The sequence below is a fragment of the Prenolepis imparis genome, unplaced genomic scaffold (assembly GCF_030444845.1).
Source record: "Prenolepis imparis isolate NDT839.2.m4 unplaced genomic scaffold, iyPreImpa1.0 SCAF_10, whole genome shotgun sequence".
Lineage (NCBI taxonomy): Eukaryota > Metazoa > Arthropoda > Insecta > Hymenoptera > Formicidae > Prenolepis > Prenolepis imparis.
The window spans coordinates 14,613,277-14,632,854 of NW_028141168.1; the positions used below are offsets into that span (position 1 = coordinate 14,613,277).

Genomic DNA, 19,578 nt, shown 5'->3' on the forward strand with positions numbered 1-19,578 from the left:
TAAAGATTATGTAAAAAAAATAGTCTATTTTAAGAAATTTAATATTGACAATTATTTTTTATTTCCAAACTCTATTTTATTTAATTGTTATTAAGAAAATGGGTGCTTTATTTTTGGCTGAGGCTGTACATACAAAATTATTGATTGAAAAGCGTTGACAGTCGAGGACAGTCGATAATGTCAACATTCTGTTAGACCGTGTGTCGGTAATGTCGGCATGTTATAGAGCTTCTGCGCACAGGACACAGGACTCAGGATGCGGAAACCGGAAACGCTAGCCGTGCGGCAAGCGTTTCGCGTAATAGTCCTGTGTGCAGAAGTCCATAATTTTATTGTCATCTCTTTTTGGATATAAATTTACTGCTGCTTTCTGAGAAATACGAAAGTTTACTCAGCTGTTTATACATAAGTAAGGCTAACCCTCATCGATATGCACATTGTTTATATGTACATATGACCTGCTTGCATGTGCTTGAAATATTCGCGTCCTTTCGAAACCGAAAGATCAATACTGGTGTACTCAGGTACGTTATATGAGCTTTTCTATATATATTACATAATTATTTACATCAACAAAATAATGCACTTAAACTGTTAATAATTATATTATTGTCACAAACAGAATATTTATATTATTCTAACCGCGCGGAAGTGCAACACTAACTATTATTTCAATATACGCGGTGAATGTCAATTAAAAATATAGAACATGTGTTTTAAAATTTGAAAAATGTTTAGAATACGAAATAGCCTAAAGTACGAAAATATCACGAATATATAATTTTATTCTCTTTTATTACACACACACACCCTCGTTTCTCTCTCTCTTTCTCCCTCCCTTCCCCCCCCCCTCTCTCTCTCTCTCTCTCTCTTTCTTTTCTCTCTTTCTCTTTCTCTCTCTTGTAGCTGGCAAGATTGATTCAAGCATGTATTATATACATTTTTATAACGTGTGTATTTATATTTTAAAATGATCTAAAAATTTGAAATTTTAAAACAAACAGCTTTTCAATGTGTTTATTATAATTATGACATTTATTTATAGTTATTACATTTTTGTTTATTATTTATGTTTATCATTATACTTTTATAATAGTTTTTATATATTTAAATATTCTAATATATATTGTATACGTAGAAATACACACCGGTGTGTGCGTTTACATTTTTTTCATAAAATAAATATATTTACTTATTATAATAATTATATAATAATTTTCAAACATTACATTGAATATATCCTGAGCCAAAGAACATAATAATTGAACAGTATTACTTTTTGCATTGTAAAGGAAATATATATATGGTATATTTTATAAACAATATAAACAGAATATTTATATTTAGTATTCGATTCGCGATCGATTTGTTCACTCACTCAGGAGATATGTCGAAAAAATGACATTGATTTTGTATAGCGTGTTGATAAACATATATGCCGATTATAAAAATCTATCTATGAAATTCGGTTGATTAGAGAAAATTTTATAATTTTATATAAGTCTCTCAAATGTTTTAAAAAAAGCTCCTGTTTTTATATATTATATAGTTAAATCTCAGCTCATGATATGCAGGATATAGAAATTTATAGTTAGACTTGATAACTTTGAAATTCACTTAAAAAAAAACAAACTTAGAAACGAAATTCGATTAAATTTAATCTTGTTAAATTAATAAAATAATGCTTTGTAGTATATATATATATATAGAACTATTAATTCTTTCTTGAATATATAAAGAGAAAGAAAGATCGCACGCGTATATAACTTTAGTAGAAAATGCGGTACCCCGTTTTTGTATCCCGAGTCCTTTCTTATTTTCATACAAAAGACACATATGATAGGAAGACCATCGCGCTGTATTTTATATTTCTGCATTTCTCTTCTAACAATGAAATATTTCTTGCAGATACATGGAAATTGACATGGCATTTCTGAGGCTGCTATTAAGCAGCAGCTTGATATTCGCCGCTTTTATTAATAAAAATGTGATAGCTGATAATTTGTATGATGGCGAGATTACTCCCTGTTTTCCGGATGATATAATACCGATGGATTATTATAACATCAAGGTAGTTTTACATACCGAGGGTTATACTAATAATAATCATAATAATAATTATAATACATCAGACTGTCGCGCACCATTTTATTCATATACCGATGATGATGATGATGATGATGAGACGGTGCGAATCAATGGCGGTCTTACCTTCCACGGCCAAGCCTCTGTCCTCGTCAATATCACTCGTTCAACGCGAAACATAAAATTACGCCTACGACAATCGCAAATAAATCTATCGACGATAATATTGATGAATTTACATGAAACTGAATATGAGATCCAACCACAAAAATACGATTACGATTACGATGCGCAAACGTGCAGCCTTTATTATCAGGATGAAGTAAAACAAGGACTTTATATGCTAAATACAACTTTTGAGGGCATTATGGGTCGGGATCTCCCAGGCCTCTTCGCAACCTCCTATTTAGTAACATCCGGAAGTAAAAAGTGAGTAAAGTTAAGAACATATATATAGTATTTATTATATATAAAAATTATCATTTATGTTATTATTCTTTATAATAAATTTTATGATATGTGACTATATATTTATATAAAAAAAAAAGAAAACATTAACTATTAAAAAAAATAAATATTTCTTCAAACATAATTATATTTAATACCATAAATGTATTTGTGAGCTTCAATATTTTATATGTATTTGTGAGGCATATATGTCATTTTAAAATGTGATAGGTGGCTGATAGTAAGTGAATTTCAAACGCTTACGACCCAATTGATATTCCCATGTTTGGACCAGCCGAAATTAAAGATCAACTTTAACATTGCCTTAAAAGATAATGGATATGTAATAGTTTCGAATAAATATGAAGGAATAAAGGAAACACGGTTTAAAAATGGCATGATATCGTGGCAATATAGTATTCCTCCTGTGTCACCTAATTATTTCATGATTGCCGCACGGAACGATTTCGTTGAAACTTATCAAAATAGAGATGGGATTGTCTTGTGGTACAGATTGAGGATCTACTACGACGTGATCCATTTTATATGGACCTTTATCACTAATATTCCCAACAAGCTAAAAGAGAACTGGTATATTATAGAAGATACGAAAAATTTTAACAAAATACATTTTATAATTCCAGGTTTTCGAGATAATGGTCTAAAAACTCGAGACATGGTCTTATATAGGTAAAAATATCCATATATAATTAAAATGTGAGATATTAATTAAAAAGCAAAATTATATTTAACGATTTAAATAAAAAAAATATGTACGTTTTTCTTTCTATATGTAGATAAATAATTATATATATTTATTATAATTATATTTGCTATATTATATCTTCATAGACTTATCAAAAATTTATATAAACTTTTATGAAATAATTAAAAAATATATGTAACATATATTTTCAAATTTATTTAAGAGAATTCATATTTTTATTCTTTTATTTTTCAAAATTTTTCCAGATTGTTATATTTTATTATATTCATATTTTAATAAAGATATGTGAGCCGGCGTATGTAAATTGCTTTCGATATAAATATATATATATATATATACATATATAAACTATAATAATAAATAATATACACAGAAATAATTTTTAGCGAAACAAATATTGTATACCGCCAGGAGTTGGATCACCCTGTAAAACGAATGCAAATAGCGCAATTAATAACGCGTAAATTACTACGTCAATATTTCGGTGATACGTCTTGTTGGTTGATGGATGGACTCATTACGTTGATGGAAGTGTATACCACCAATGAGGTATTGTTTCATATATCTATCATATATTTTAGTTTACACGTTTACATTCTTACATTCTTAAAGAAATATTTTTTTGACATTGTTACAATATAATTTTAAAATTTTCGTAAACTTTTTTATCTCGAATCTTTTTATCTTTCTCCGTTAAAACCAGAATATATTAATCATTCGATTCTTTTAAATTTTTATAAAATTTGAAGTATATATAAAAAAAGTACTCACAGAAAAATAACATATATATATACATAACGTAACTTACGATTAAATTAGGACGGCGTAAAAAAGAAATCTGTGAGCATTATTTTTGAATGATTCCAATTATGTCTAATCTCAAACAATTATAGATAAGATATCATTATATATATATATATTGCATGTTATTTTATAATTTCTTATAATTTTATAAATTAAATAATAATAATAAGTAAAACTTTTTTTAGTGAGCACTTTGTAGATATTATGAATATTTTTATTTGTATGTATATATATTACGATTTATCCCTTTTATCCTTTCAGCTTTTACCAGAATATCGAATTTCGGATTTATTCGTAGTTCAGAAGCAACACGAATCTCTTCATTTGGATTATTATTTTAATGGGGAAGCTATAGAAGACAAGCATTCTAAAATTAATTCTTCTCCCTATTACAACAAAGGTAATTTAAGATGGAATTAAATATATAATTAAAACTATTGTCCGTAAATTCTCAAACGTGAATCTTCATAAAGATACTGAGCCAACGATAAAACAATTATTATACAATACATTTTAACTTTTCTCTAACTTGCAATTAATTAATTAAAATTTTAATTTTAAGTTCTTATATATATAATTGAGATATGTCCTTAAAATTAATTTTTTCTATGAAATTAGTTAAGAATTTATAGACACTATAATAAATTTATTTTAAACATATGTAAAATATACATTCTAAATGTCATGATGTTGCGTAGCTCCCTTCTTCTTGCGGATGTTGCAATATCTAATTACCCATGAAGTGTTTCGAGAAGGTGTCCACAAATACATAAACAAACAGTGAGTAATATGTAATTATATTATAATATAATAATTATATGCATCGACGTATACGTCGATAATATATAACCCCCCCCCCCCCCCGCACACATATGTAGTATTTTATAATGTGTATTTTTAATTAATGTTATTAAATTAAGTAATTAAATGTAAATTAAATAGTAATTTTATAAATTTTCTGATCTGATCTCCTGCAATCTGTTACAATGTTTATATACTGTCAATGATCTTATTTTCCAAATTTTAGTGCATCTAACTCAACGATAGTTTCTAAAAATTTATGGGCCGCTATGCAAGATGCTCTACGTGAGAAACTCAATTTAGAAAACGAATACAAGGAGAATATTGATAATTTAACATCTCTAATGATTGGTTGGCTGAAACAAAAACATTATCCCCTGGTGACGATAACACGAAATGTCGATGGCACTGTCTCTATGCAACTAGAAAGTTATATTCCAACCAATATGAGAGACATATTGTTGATTCCTGTGACTTTTACTTCGCAGTCACATCCTAATTTTGACCGTACCTCGTTCAAAAACGTCAAATGGATAAGCTGTGTATCAAAGAATTGGCCGATTACTAAACTCCCTCTGTATTTTGAAGAGAACGGTTGGATAATAGCCAATTTAAAGCAAGCTGGTGAATATTGATTTTTAAATATATTACTTTTATTTATCTATATGTAATTGATACTTTACTAAATATTATTTTATATTTTTATTTATATCTTTTACTAACGAAAACTTAGATATATATCTCATGTGCATAAATAATAATATTATAATATTCAGTAAAATATATTATATTCTCCATTGTATTATATAGAACTTGCATTCAATCTCAATTATTTGCTTATAATTTAAAAAATCAATTCAAATTAATAACAAAATTTTTTATACGTAATTTAATTCTACGGAATATACAATTTAGTATAAAATGATTATATAATATAATTAAATGATTATATAATAATCTATAATTTACAAACTCTGTTTTACTACAATATGATTTTTTTAAAATATCTTTTATGCACTCTTTACATACATATCATACATACATATACATACATACACATATATATATGCATTTTAAATTAAAAGAAAAATATATATTCACATAAATATTTGTTGATAAATTTAATCAAAAGGGTTTAACAATAATATATAAAATTTATTCATCACGCAACAGGATACTACCGTGTAAATTACGATTCCGAGAATTGGGACAAAATTGCAAATTATTTGAACTCTTCGGAGTATACGAAAATACATGTTCTCAATCGTGCACAAATCATCGACGATTCGTTCCATCTTGCGATACAAGGACTACAGAATTACTCCTTATTCTGGAAGATCACGAGCTACCTGTCGCGAGAGACAGATTATATAGCGTGGTATCCTATGTTCAAAGCTCTTGAATATATATCTAGTATCTTTCCTTTTGAATATGAAAAAAGAGTCCAGGATATCAAGGTAAATAGTAACATGGAATTTATATAAAATAAGAGCTGTGTAGCAGGCATTACATTGACTTTTTAGTAAAAATTAAATAGAATTTAATTTGTATATTTTATATATGTATATATACATATCACACCTTTCTTCAGGAATCACAATAAAATATAAAACTGATAATATTTAACAATATTTTTAGGATTTTCTAAATAAAATATTCGACGATCTTTTTATGAAGCTAAAATACACAACAGCTGTTGATAGCAATATCGATGATGAGTTAACTAAATATTTAAAGCAAGAGGCCACAAGATGGGCATGTACTCTTAATCACGAAGAGTGCCTAATACAAGCCAAGAACAAATTGCGACAACATATCAGAGAATCTAGTGGAATACCGTATTTTTCTTTATAATATTTATTTATATATATATATATATTTTTTTGTATTACGTATCTTTTAGTATTTTATTAAGGTGCTTCATAAAGTTTAAACTTCTAACGATTTTTTTTTCAGCATGTATAACTGGGAGAGAGAATGGACATTCTGTCAAGGTTTGAAAACAGCGGATATTTATTTGTTCAACGAAGCGGCTCGAACCTTGTTAAACAGTAATGATAGTAAAAATAGATATCATAGTGAAAATTTACATACAAGATTCTTTACTTGTGTACAAAATATTCCTATCAATAATGAATTTTTTGAATATATAAAATGGTTCAGATATAATGCAAAGCCAGATGAAAATAGGATTTCTATTTTTTATTCTGTTATTACAAGGCATGTTAAGAACGCTAAAGAGCTTGATTTTATACTTTCGCAGTTTTACAAAATAAAACCCAGGTAATGATAATTTTTCATATATATCAATGAAAAATTTGTAATCATGAAATTTTTATTCATATATACTGACAATATATATAAATTTCTGTGTTCCGTTTTTTATAGTCAAATCAGTACAGAAGCAGCACTAATTGTTATTATCAATAGTATGTATTCTGACGAAGCACACGAAAAGGTAAATTTTATAGAGTTAAACTTCATTTATTAAATTTTTTAAATTAAATTTTATATATTTATCTGCGTATATATATTTATTGTCTTAGTTAAAAACGAAAAACTTATTTTATGTAAAATATACAAACATGCAAAAAAATTATGAATATTCTGTTATAATTTGAGAATAACTTATTAATTACTTATTAACAATAAATGTCTAAATAATCTGTTTCAGATATTATCATTCATGATAGTGGATAAAAATATAAATAGATGCCTAAAGCATAAGATTGTATCAAAGCTCAAATTACGCGAGTTTCAAATCAAAAATCAAAAAAATTATCTTCTGCGTTTAAAATTCGCAGAAAATATAATATACAACAACAATATAGATGGAAAAAGAGATTAATCCTAATCGATAGGAGATGATAAATTTGTATTAAGATATTTTGATAATTTTTATATTTCTACTTTATTTTTAAATATATATAATCAGCTATTGTCTTTTTAATAATTATATTGTTAATAACTAATATTATTTTAATTATTATTATTATGATTATTATTAATTTTAATAACTCTTATTATTAATTTTAATAACTTAAGTTATTGTTATCTTAGGTACATTTGTATATTCATATTTATTATTAAATTCTTTTAATAATAAATTTAAATATATAAATATTAAACATTAATTTCAATATTACTGTTATTAATATTTTTAACATTAATATTGTATTTGACTGTATTAATATTAAAATATATTTTAGATATTACTATATTGGTATTTATGTACATTTATTTTTTTCACATTAATCTATTTTTAATATTTATTTTAATAATATATTTTATTTAAAACTTGAGATATATCTTTGACTTACAGTAAATCACACGGCACTATTTTATATTTTACCATACTATTACTATCACTGTATTTTCTATTTTGTTCTTAGAAAATGCATGCACATATATATGCACACGTATACACGCATAATAACTTAAGATTTGTTTTATAACACATAGATCACCTATATTATATCATGTAAAAAGTTAAATTCAATGTACAATAATTAGATAAATATGTACTTTTTCAAATTGAGATAAATCTTTGTTATATTAATGCATCTTCAGAACGAAGATATTCTCCAATGTCTGCTTGGTGAAAGCAAATTGTTGCCATAGGATCTGCATACTTACAGTCGGCTGTACTTTTTGCAGCAACGCCAAATCCCTGAAATATTTAATGAAAAATACTATAAATGAGTTTTACATGCATTGTCTCATTATTTTTATTTTAAATTAATAATGCTTAAGGCAAATATATAATCAACAATTATATTTAAAATTGTAAAATTTAATAAATTGCATACCAATGGCACATCGTTCATGGAGAATACAACGACACCTTGATATTGAGAAGTGCCTTCGGTTATACGAGAAAGACCTGACTTCATAACGTGGTGTCCATATAGAAATTGTTGTTCCGCCGAAGATTTCACCCAAATTTTGTGCTTAACAGACAATTGTCCGCGATTAAATTTACTTACATCTCTTTAATAAATACAATTTGATTTCAAAATACTTACTTGTGCGTAAGGCGCTAAATAATGTAACGCAGTGACGTGCAGCCTGAACTTTCCCGATTTTGTGAATTTACCGAAGCAAGTGCCTACGCTTAACAAATGATCGGATCCCACGGTGCTCGCTAAAGATAAAATCTTCTCCGACACGTAATACACCCTGTCCTTATTTTCCCGGAAACAATAAACGCCGTCTGGTCGATCAATCAAGTTTTTCAAATTCGAGCCGATACTATAATAAATCAAATTTGACAATCATTAAATTTTAATGCCTTTGAAATGCATCATCTATACATCTTCTACGATCTTTAAATAAAAATATTATGCGAAAGAAAAAATCTAACTTGAATATAACTTAGATAAATTGAAATTAACAATAACAAGTTACTTACTACTTTGTTAGCTTCTCGAATACGAGCTTCGTTCTCTCTTCCGACAATTGCTTCATTTTCGCGACAAGTTTATGTATACATTTACCACGTGTTCGTTCACCACATTTCCTACAATCATAGAAAAACATGCGTCACTAGAGTAAAGAGAGAAACAGCTCGCCCCTGAAATTGGCATCACTGCGGCTAGGTCGGAGTGGGGGTGGGGGTGCGCACGCCGTTTCGTCACGTGACCGCGTCACGTGGTTTGGTGTGCCCCCCACCACCACCTCTGCGCAGCCGCCAAACCACGTGACGCAGCCACGTGACGCGGTCACGTGACGAACGGCGCGCGCACCTCCGAGCACCCACCACACCGCTCCCCCCACCATCCACCACGGCTCGCGGCTCGCCCCTGAAATTGGCAACACTGCTTGAAGGTCAAAGAGAGAAGTTAAGTCGCGTCAATCTTATCGACGTGGCTCGTCGGTTGCCGGGTTGGAATTGTTGGAGTGTATTTGAGGTTAGGTGCGCATTGTCTCCGATCGACTTCCACCACGTAGTAGAGACACAGTTGTGATACAAGACAGTTGTCGAGCTAAAGAGAGAGATCTTGAGGAACTTGTCAAAAATGAACAAGATCGTATTCTCGTACGCGTTAGCTAGCGTACTCATCTCCGTGGCTCTCGCCACGGACAAGGTCTGTCAGAAGCCGGAGATCGTCGCTTCGTCGTACGTGACGGAAGACGCGACGGTGCTCACGAATGTCGCCTTCACCATGCAATTCGTGTTGAAGTGCAGCGATGGGGTGAAGGGGATCAGTCTTTACGCCGAGGTCGAGGGCAAGTTATTACCGGCGGCCAGATTGAGCGCAGACAATAAATATCAGGTAGTGTGTGTGTGTTGACTGATCAGTCCAGCAGTTGCTTATTCTTAACATAAACAAACTCTAATCGAAATTATATCCTTGTGCGTTAAAGACAAAAATTGTAAATTAAGCAATACAATTTTATTAAAAGTTTATATTATAATTATATTAATTTTAAAAAATATATATTAATATATAATAATATAATTATATATTTTATAAATTATATGTCTATCTTAAGCTAGTACTTACTTGTAACATGTGTTTTGCATGTCATAGATATCGTGGACAGAGGATATCAAGAAAGCGAGATCTGGCGATTACTACATAAAGTTGTATGACGGGGATAAATACAACGCTGTTCGCAAAGCGATAAGGAACGGAGAGGATCGTGACAGTGTAAATCCCTTGGCGGTGGTTGTCCTTAACAATCCAGGTGTATATCTTGGTCCTTGGGTGAATTCTGAATTTTTGGCTGCATTCCTAGCTATTTTTGTATCCTATTCAGCGTTTTCTGCAAAGTACAAACTTCTAGCGTAGAAAATTTTTGTTATTAAAAAAATAAAATATTTAAATGTGGCAAAAAGAAAAATATTATTTATCCTCCTAGAAAATTTTCTTCCACACGCTGTTTTTTTTTCATATCTTTGTATTTAAATTTTCATTATAAAGAAGTTGCAGAAAAAATGTATCAGAAATTTATTACATCAACATTTGAACTGTTAATAACTATTAAGTCTTTTTTATATAGTATATACTATAATCCTAATTTTTATATTTAAGAAAACTGTCAACTCTGTTTTAGATAATTTGCCAAACTGTCAAATATATACAGTTGTAGCAAAAATTTTATTATATTATAAAATTAACAAAGTAACATATACAACACATCACAATATATATTTAATATATGTCATGTGGTGGCGGTTTCCCAAATAAGTGTTTCCAAGAAGGTGGATGCTTTAAATTACTACCATCGTCTGTTTCTAACACATGTATCCACTGATTCAAGTAACACACCAAAGCTATCGCATCCGCGATATTATCCCCCTCGGAGCAGAATTTGAACAGGATGGCGCAAGGAATATTGGCCCGTGACAAAAAGTCAAATATACTCTTTGCAAATCCACCTCCAGGTATCTGCAACCTCCCCTCCACCCTTGTATCGGACGTAACTTTCGGTTTATGTGAAATCCAATTGAGATTGTCAAAAAGCTGGCCACTCTCTGATTGTATGTCGGATGAAGCGATGTACCTCAATTTAAGATGCTGAGGCTGGATATCTCTCTTTTCATAATCGTAACTGCTCGCAAGGATTATTACCTGGAAGAAAGGGAGGAAAATAAACTATATATATATATATATCATTCAAAAAAAGAAAATTAAATGTATGAAATAAAATAACATTACTTTAGCTATTTTTCTTTCAGTGACGAATCGCGCCAGTTCATTGAAAAATTCTGTCAGCTCTCCCACGTAAGGCGAACGAATCTGCACGACAACGACACGTTTCTCGAAACCGGCGTAGACGTCGATCGCCGTGACAAGCTCGTCCGAGCACTCGTGATAAGCGTTTGCGCCTACGATGGGCACAAATGCCGCGCTGAAGATCTGGCCAATTTTTTGTAGGTTAAGATTTGAAATAAGCAGGTCGACGGACAGCTGACCGACGTTTCCGACCGCCACTGACGGCAAGATAAGGGTATAATTTTCCAAATTAACATCCTGCATGAGCTTAATCATTTTTTTTCGTATCCTCTTTATTCGAAACGGCAGGCTAAATTCTTGCAAAGTAATGTCACATTTACATACCTACATCGGTATTCTGTTTTCGTTTCGCCTGCACTTTCTGCACTCTGTCAAATTCTTCAGCTTCCTCTCTCTCTCTCTCTTCTCTCTCTCTTGTTCTCTCTCTCTCTCTCTCTCTCTCTCTCTCTCTTTCTCTTTCTCTTTCTCTCTCTCTCTCTCTCTCTCTCTCTCTCTCTCTCTCTCTCTCTCTCTCTCTCTCTCTCTCTCTATCTCTCAATTTCAAGTGCAGAGTACAGATAGCGTGAAGTTCAGATAAAACGAGCAGTCATCTGTCAGTTCAGAAAACACGTAAATTCCTCTATCGAAAACTCCCTATTGATTCAACCAATCAGGAAATTTTGACAGTCTGTTGCTTTTGCAGCAATCGATCACTCGCGTGACTTTCTACGTATTTTGGATTTCGTGGCAAAGGTGTATATGGACGTGATAACGGAGTGATAGTTCGATGAAGTTGGTATTATCAAGGCGAAGATCTCCGTCTGAATTGTTCTGAAACGATAAATATTGCGACACGGCATGGTGATCGGAACTTACGAATGAAATGCGAGGACATTTTTCCTTAAAAATGGTAAGTTCGCAGGCTACTCTGGTACTGCGAAGGTAACCTCGCGGAAGGGGACGTGAAAAATTACGTATGCGTGAAAAAGGGGGGAAAAACTTGGAAATTCAGGTAATTTCGGATCTTTATTTCGCACGATTCTCCGGGTTTCTTCTCGTTTTTCGCGAGAAAAATTCGCAGCAATCGTATATTTTTACAGGCGAAGAATAACCTGTGTCATATGGTGACATGTCCGATTCTGCGTCTCCTGTTTCTTTCTGTTTTGCTTGATTTAAAAGCGTTTTTTTTTGTGTGTGTATACGATTTCGATTTCGTTCAACACTGTCGATTTGACACGCGTAATGTATAAATCGGTATTTTCGACAAATTAATTTTTGCACAAGAAGATGCGAGTTACGAGGAGATAATTGTCGACATAAATGGAAGGATAATGTTTTATATAATAAATTTGCGTCATCTGCAACTCTATATTGCTCATTTGTATAATTTATAACAGATAAAGTGTCATATCTTTAGTTCTGCATATCTGCCACGTCACAAATTTGCTATTCTAATTATGTATCGTATAGCAGCCATGTATGATTAAAGAAGATTATAGCAAAGCTGATTAAATATGGCATACTAACAATGTGTCGTGAAAAGAGTCGTTTAGTATTGTGTATGGCATTGAAACTTTCAATTTTCTTTCCATCACATTCTTAATAACAGATCTATGAACAATTTATTTATTTTATTTGTGTGAAATTAGATTGTCACAATGCCATGGAGAAGTTTCCACTGAAGGGTACATCGTTTTTAAACTCAGCAATCCCTAACACAAATGCAAATGCTGTTACAACATATCATTCGGTTGATGCAAAGGTATGCTATTAATTTTAATCTGCATCTTCTCGTCTTTTATTATCTGGTTATTTAATTTGAATCAATATTTTTTTTATGACATGTATATAAATAAATATTTTATATTTTTTAATAATCTTATGCATTTTTATACATGTTCCTTACGTGTGTATTGTATTATTAAAAATTGTCAAAAAGAAAATAAAATTATATATTTAACTTTTTTTTATAGAAATTTTGTTTTTTAATCTTTTGTCTTGTGCTAAAATTTAATACAGTGTAAATTCTAAACTATAGCAAGAGATAGATGATAATGTTATTAAAAGATAGAATTTGTTAAAGCTATAACATACTGATAAATTGCACATTTTTAGAATCTAAAGTATGGTGACACCACTAATACAGAAGATGTACGATTACGAAGCGGAAGACGCGAGACAAATTTAAGCAGCGACGATGACATGCTAGATATTAATCATCATATGTCTCATCATTCGGATAACAAGATGTTATCAGATTGTGTTCGCATTGATGATGCATCTTCCCATAGTAAGTTGTTTATATGTTTAATTTATTAATGTTGTAAATCACACATCACGCATTTGTTGCTGAACGATTATGTAGAGCATTTTTATTGATCTCTAGCGAATGTTATAAAAAAACGTGCAATAAATTTTAGAATGCAAGGCACTAATCCATTTTTGTAACTCTGTTATATTTAATTTAGTAGTCTTATCAATTTTATTGGTTCAATATATATCCTAGCTTGAAAAATATCGTCAATACGTTATCTCACTCCCCGTTGAAGAAACTTGAGGAATGTTTGTTGATCTACTCATCTGATCTGATGACATCTATCCCTGAGTGATACCAGTTAGACAAATTGAATCAAATTTCTTAGTACTCACGACATGTCATAGTGGCAAAATGTGTAAGTTAGCACAAATAATGCCAATATATTTAACTAATTAATAAAAAAATATATAAAGAGATACACAAGATAATTGTGATAAATAGAGATATATCCTGTGTGTTAACCAACTTTTATCAAACAAAATTATTTTTTGGTAGACATTGATAGAGCCTTATATAATTTTATTACGAATTAACTAGTTTGATATGCACAAGTCTATTATGATTTCTTTGTTCAGCAAAATATAATAATGTGTACATGCATGTATTTTCTAATCAAGCATGATATTAAAATAAAATTTATATTTATAATTTTGTTTTGAAAAAAATAATTTATAATAATATCATTATAATCTAATTTTTTTATACATATTTTTTTACATGTATATAAAATAATATATATAAAATAACAAAGTGGTAAGCATTTATATCATTGTCTTAAATATTAATGCAGAAATTTATTTTACTTTTACTTTGCAGAAATTTGTTGTACTTTTAACTGAATGCATAAATATAAATAAAATGTGATATAAAAAAAAGATATTACTAAAGTATTTTTTTTATTTTGTTATTTTAGAATTTGATTAACTATTATTCTTCTATATATATATATATGTATATATATATATATATATAATTTTATGAAATGTTATTGTTATTATTACTGGAAAAAATTTGCAATTTTACTCTCTACAATTTGTCTTATTTATAATATTTAGAACAATACTGTACACACAATCATTAAATATGCAACAGATAAAGATATTAAAACAATTAAAATAAATATTAATACAATTCTGAAAAGTTTTTCGTCGCGCGAAATATTTTTATTTATTCTTATCATGAAATTTTCTAATGTACTTTATTAGTTTCAGTTGACTCCGATGATATACCTGGTATTGGGCAGTATGATGATTTTCATACTATCGATTGGCAACGGGATATCGCGCGAGATCGAATGCGGCATCGTTATATCATAAAGAAGAAACACGATTCCATCTGGGGTCTAATAAAAGGAGCTCATGACGCCTGGTCCGGATGGTTGTGCGTGTTACTAGTCGGACTTTTTACGGGTGTGGCGGCTGGTGTTATAGATATTGGCGCTTCCTGGATGACGGATCTGAAATTCGGTATTTGTCCGCAAGCTTTCTGGTTAAATAAGGAGCAATGTTGTTGGAGCTATAACGAAACTACGTTCGACGGCGGAAATTGTTCACAGGTTGGTTATATGATTCTCCTATATGAGTAGTAGCTGCATGTACACTCATTGCATAGATTAAACAAAAAAAATACTTTTAATTAAATATGTTTATTTAAATTTTTTCTCCATTTAATTAATGCATATAATATAATATTATTTTTTGTAGTGGTGGACGTGGCCCGAGGTATTCAATCAATCAAAAGATGGTGCAGGACCTTATACAATTTCATATTTATTTTATACAGCATGGGCCCTTCTATTCGCGGCACTTTCCGCATCTCTAGTGCGAATGTTTGCACCTTACGCTTGTGGTTCTGGAATACCCGAGGTAAATCCATTATTTTCAAGTTTTTTTTTTTAGACATCTTTTAAATAAGAATTATTTTTCAGATAAAAACAATTTTGAGCGGTTTTATTATCCGCGGATACTTGGGTAAATGGACACTGATTATTAAATCAGTAGGCCTGATTCTTTCTGTATCGGCGGGCTTAAGCTTAGGAAAAGAAGGCCCTATGGTACACATTGCATGCTGTATAGGAAATATATTTTCTTATCTATTTCCAAAGTATGGTAGGAATGAAGCGAAGAAGAGAGAAATCTTGTCTGCCGCAGCCGCAGCAGGAGTTTCTGTCGCTTTTGGAGCCCCGATTGGCGGCGTTCTATTTAGCTTAGAAGAGGTATTGTTTGAAAAATTAAGCAACATAGTAATCCTACACTTCAAAATGGTCTTAATCTTTTGTTAAGACTAAGGCTATTAATTTGACAAAATGTCTACCTATAATTGTATTACTCTGCATCTTTAAATTACGTTGTGTGTAAAAAGAAATTATGTACATTTGTTTCAGGTCAGCTATTATTTTCCATTAAAAACTTTATGGCGATCGTTCTTCTGTGCTTTAATAGCTGCTTTCGTACTACGTTCTATAAATCCATTTGGAAATGAACATTCAGTATTGTTTTATGTAGAATATAATAAACCTTGGATATTCTTCGAATTGATCCCTTTCGTCATACTCGGTATAATTGGGGTGAGTAAATTTCTTTACACGATTGCGAATATTAATATTGTATAAAAGGCAGCGTATTTAAAAAAACAAATTTTCTCGGCAGGGTATAATAGCGACATTATTTATCAAGGCGAATTTATTTTGGTGTCAATATCGTAAAACTTCAAAGTTGGGGCAATATCCCGTAACTGAAGTGTTGATCGTAACTGTTGTAACGGCAGTAATCGGATATCCTAATCCGTACACAAGGATGAGTACCAGTCAACTCATTTATTTATTGTTTAGCCAATGCGGGGTATCGAACGCTGATATGTTATGGTTAGTAAATACGAAGAAATGGATAACATTTTTTGCATTTTCAAGATATATATATATAGTTGATTAATTAAAATTAATGCATATCTATTTTGCGACATTGTATAACATATATATATATGATGAAGAATGTAATTATATATAATTATTGGAGAAATTCTCTGTCCTAATAGTGACTACAATAGGAATTTTACTGCCGTGAAATCCGCAATCGAGATCGCGGCGGCTGGCCCGGGAGTCTACAAAGCTATATGGCTACTTGTGCTCGCACTGATATTGAAACTCATTATGACGATATTCACGTTTGGCATGAAAGTACCATGCGGTTTGTTTATTCCGTCTCTATGTCTCGGAGCGATAATGGGTCGTATCGTGGGTATAGGGATGGAACAGCTTGCGTACAATTATCCTCACATATGGATGTTCAGCGAGGAATGTTCCATGGGTGTCGATTGTATAACACCCGGATTGTACGCGATGGTCGGGGCCGCCGCTGTTCTCGGAGGTGTGACCAGAATGACGGTCTCCTTAGTCGTTATTATGTTCGAGTTAACCGGCGGCGTGCGGTACATTGTACCTTTAATGGCCGCAGCCATGGCGAGTAAGTGGGTCGGCGATGCACTAGGAAAACAAGGCATCTACGACGCTCATATCGGTTTAAATGGATACCCATTTCTGGATAGCAAAGACGAATTTCAACACACCACTTTGGCGGCAGACGTTATGCAACCAAAGTAAGTGTTACAGAGAGGTGCTTTCTTATATTTTATATATGTATGTAACATTGAATTCTGTTTACAGACGCAACGAAGCTCTCCACGTCCTTACTCAAGACTCGATGACGGTTGAAGATGTAGAGAACTTGCTTAAGGAAACTGAGCACAACGGCTTTCCCGTAATAGTTTCTAAGGAATCTCAGTATCTCGTCGGTTTCGTTTTACGACGGGATCTCAATCTTGCCATCGCTAATTCCAAGAGGATGATCGAGGACATCAGCAGGCAGTCGTTAGTTATCTTTACTAACGGAAATAACGTCCAAAGCCATTCGCCTCCGCCTTTAAAGTTGAAGAAGATCTTAGACATGGCCCCTATCACTATCACAGACCAAACTCCTATGGAAACTGTAGTTGATATGTTTAGAAAATTGGGATTACGTCAAACTCTCGTTACACATAACGGGTATGTATATAAATAATTTATATATTAACAAAGCTGTTGATCTTTTTAAACTAATATCGACATCACTCTTGCGCAGGCGACTTCTAGGTGTAATAACAAAGAAAGACGTTTTAAGGCACGTGAAGCAGCTCGACAATGAAGATCCAAATTCTGTTTTATTTAATTAAATATAGCCGCGTGCTGCGACAGCCAACTTGAAATCATCAATTTGATTCATAATATAGCAGCATAATAACGTGAACAACATATATATACATATATATATATATATATAAATACAGAGATTATAATTTATATTAGTTTAATTAAAATTATATATTTTATCTATTTTGTCAATATCTCTATCTGCACTTAAATCATTGAAACGCTGTATGTAATTAGAAAAGAAGAAATAAGCGTGCAATAGACTATTAAATTTGTATATTCATCTTTGTTTGAATGAAATAGGGAGATTTAAGATTTTATATCTGGTCGTGTATTTTGATCAGCGGAATTTTATTTTTCATATTGTAGTCGATAAATCATATTGACAGTTCATGATATAAATATATATAATTTACTACGTGTACGCATTTTTTTGCAAATTACAGGCATTAAAGTTATAGGACATACCACATAAATAGTACACACGCACACACACACACGTGTGTGTATGTATAAAATATTGTTATAATATATAATTTTCTGAATGACATTAAAATTATATCAATATACGTTAAATAAAATTCTCTTATAAAATTAAGTTAATGATAAATATTCACAATTATATAGATAATTGTTGCCACATTCTGACATACTTTTCATCCCTATATATATATAGATTTCATAAATTATTGCTGCTAGACTTAAACTCTAACTTATTATTTTGTCTTGGATTTCAATATTCATAATCAACTTTAATTTTTATCTCTCCATGAGATATTGTCATTAATATCTCTCTATTATCTATAATATAATACATCTTAATCTGGACATAAATCCATCACATTTCAGGAAGATGTTTTTATGAAATAAAATGACATATATATATATATATATATATATATGTCATGTGCGATTATATTTATATATATATATATATATATATATATATATATATATATATATATAATCACACATCATAACCATCTTTATATATTAGATCAATTGGAAGCACATAATATAAATATAATAATTATTTAAACGAATTAAAAGTTTTTCAACTAAAGTATTACAAAATGTTAATAATTTTTTTACATATTGAAAACAATTGTTTGATTTGGCATGTAAAATTAGTCAAAATATTAAACATGAAATAATTAATTTTTCAAAAATATAATTATTTCTAAATCTTCATGTGTATATATATATATTATATATAATATAATAAATATTCATTTTTTTAACAATATAACGAATAATTATATGTATGTACACATATAAACTGTTTAATATTTTAACAATATCACAAACATAACAAATAACAATTTTGTTTATTTAAAAAAATAGAAAAGAAGAGTTTTATTATATTATAAAATAATTCTTTCTAAATCTCATTACATGAAGTAAGTATTTGTTGACAACACAATAAACAATATGTATGTTTATATACATATACATACATAAATGTATATGTATACACACACATATATATACA

At 30.4% G+C, this 19,578-nt stretch overlaps 5 protein-coding genes across 8 annotated transcripts; 3 read left to right on the top strand and 2 right to left on the bottom strand.

Annotated features, from left to right (window-relative positions):
• The first annotated feature begins 240 nt into the window (after positions 1-240).
• Positions 241-7,817, top strand: LOC145942321 (aminopeptidase N-like). Of its 2 annotated transcripts, none has more exons than XM_083048929.1 (12): positions 241-524; positions 1,909-2,514; positions 2,764-3,222; positions 3,646-3,808; positions 4,325-4,463; positions 4,762-4,843; positions 5,091-5,488; positions 6,038-6,321; positions 6,503-6,702; positions 6,821-7,147; positions 7,253-7,322; positions 7,539-7,817. In XM_083048929.1, exons 1-12 carry the CDS (start codon positions 454-456, stop codon positions 7,710-7,712), a joined length of 2,973 nt encoding a protein of 990 aa, XP_082905055.1. In that variant the 5' UTR covers positions 241-453; the 3' UTR covers positions 7,713-7,817. The 2 variants fall into 2 exon arrangements, with proteins under 2 accessions (XP_082905055.1, XP_082905056.1); XM_083048930.1 differs by lacking the exon at positions 241-524 and having other exon boundaries at positions 1,930-2,071; positions 2,133-2,514; positions 7,539-7,816.
• Positions 7,818-8,175: 358 nt separating this feature from the next.
• Positions 8,176-9,436, bottom strand: LOC145942326 (60S ribosome subunit biogenesis protein NIP7 homolog). Its single transcript, XM_083048937.1, has 4 exons — positions 9,276-9,436; positions 8,890-9,115; positions 8,674-8,814; positions 8,176-8,534 (listed from the first exon to the last, which is right to left on the bottom strand). Exons 1-4 carry the CDS (start codon positions 9,401-9,403, stop codon positions 8,415-8,417), a joined length of 615 nt encoding a protein of 204 aa, XP_082905063.1. The 5' UTR covers positions 9,404-9,436; the 3' UTR covers positions 8,176-8,414.
• Positions 9,437-9,679: 243 nt separating this feature from the next.
• On the top strand, positions 9,680-10,719 carry Tapdelta (Translocon-associated protein delta). Its single transcript, XM_083047484.1, has 2 exons — positions 9,680-10,140; positions 10,399-10,719. The coding sequence occupies exons 1-2, from the start codon at positions 9,883-9,885 to the stop codon at positions 10,657-10,659; spliced, it is 519 nt and encodes a 172-aa protein (XP_082903610.1). The 5' UTR covers positions 9,680-9,882; the 3' UTR covers positions 10,660-10,719.
• Positions 10,720-10,914: 195 nt separating this feature from the next.
• On the bottom strand, positions 10,915-11,976 carry LOC145941364 (proteasome assembly chaperone 2). Its single transcript, XM_083047483.1, has 2 exons — positions 11,530-11,976; positions 10,915-11,442 (listed from the first exon to the last, which is right to left on the bottom strand). Exons 1-2 carry the CDS (start codon positions 11,860-11,862, stop codon positions 11,023-11,025), a joined length of 753 nt encoding a protein of 250 aa, XP_082903609.1. The 5' UTR covers positions 11,863-11,976; the 3' UTR covers positions 10,915-11,022.
• A 334-nt stretch (positions 11,977-12,310) lies between these two features.
• Positions 12,311-18,684, top strand: Clc-c (chloride channel protein 3). 3 transcript variants are annotated; one of them, XM_083047480.1, is made up of 11 exons: positions 12,311-12,496; positions 13,236-13,348; positions 13,702-13,876; positions 15,109-15,458; positions 15,607-15,768; positions 15,831-16,118; positions 16,287-16,469; positions 16,552-16,766; positions 16,937-17,497; positions 17,565-17,942; positions 18,019-18,684. In XM_083047480.1, exons 2-11 carry the CDS (start codon positions 13,250-13,252, stop codon positions 18,107-18,109), a joined length of 2,502 nt encoding a protein of 833 aa, XP_082903606.1. In that variant the 5' UTR covers positions 12,311-12,496; positions 13,236-13,249; the 3' UTR covers positions 18,110-18,684. The 3 variants fall into 3 exon arrangements, with proteins under 3 accessions (XP_082903606.1, XP_082903607.1, XP_082903608.1); XM_083047481.1 differs by having other exon boundaries at positions 12,312-12,598; XM_083047482.1 differs by lacking the exons at positions 12,311-12,496; positions 13,236-13,348; positions 13,702-13,876 and adding an exon at positions 14,093-14,258.
• The last annotated feature ends 894 nt before the right edge of the window (positions 18,685-19,578 follow it).

Coding starts and splice junctions, on each gene's coding strand:
- LOC145942321 (XM_083048929.1), top strand. CDS start 454: ATGACCTGCTTGCATGTGCTTGAAATATTCGCGTCCTTTCGAAACCGA. Junction 2,515..2,763: donor GTAACATCCGGAAGTAAAAA/GTGAGTAAAGTT, acceptor AAAATGTGATAG/GTGGCTGATAGTAAGTGAAT. Junction 7,148..7,252: donor TTTTACAAAATAAAACCCAG/GTAATGATAATT, acceptor CGTTTTTTATAG/TCAAATCAGTACAGAAGCAG.
- LOC145942326 (XM_083048937.1), bottom strand. CDS start 9,403: ATGTTTTTCTATGATTGTAGGAAATGTGGTGAACGAACACGTGGTAAA. Junction 9,116..9,275: donor TTCGAGAAGCTAACAAAGTA/GTAAGTAACTTG, acceptor GATTTATTATAG/TATCGGCTCGAATTTGAAAA. Junction 8,815..8,889: donor ATTTAGCGCCTTACGCACAA/GTAAGTATTTTG, acceptor TTGTCTGTTAAG/CACAAAATTTGGGTGAAATC.
- Tapdelta (XM_083047484.1), top strand. CDS start 9,883: ATGAACAAGATCGTATTCTCGTACGCGTTAGCTAGCGTACTCATCTCC. Junction 10,141..10,398: donor GCGCAGACAATAAATATCAG/GTAGTGTGTGTG, acceptor TGCATGTCATAG/ATATCGTGGACAGAGGATAT.
- LOC145941364 (XM_083047483.1), bottom strand. CDS start 11,862: ATGATTAAGCTCATGCAGGATGTTAATTTGGAAAATTATACCCTTATC. Junction 11,443..11,529: donor CTGAAAGAAAAATAGCTAAA/GTAATGTTATTT, acceptor CCTTTCTTCCAG/GTAATAATCCTTGCGAGCAG.
- Clc-c (XM_083047480.1), top strand. CDS start 13,250: ATGGAGAAGTTTCCACTGAAGGGTACATCGTTTTTAAACTCAGCAATC. Junction 17,498..17,564: donor GCAGACGTTATGCAACCAAA/GTAAGTGTTACA, acceptor TTCTGTTTACAG/ACGCAACGAAGCTCTCCACG. Junction 17,943..18,018: donor ACTCTCGTTACACATAACGG/GTATGTATATAA, acceptor ACTCTTGCGCAG/GCGACTTCTAGGTGTAATAA.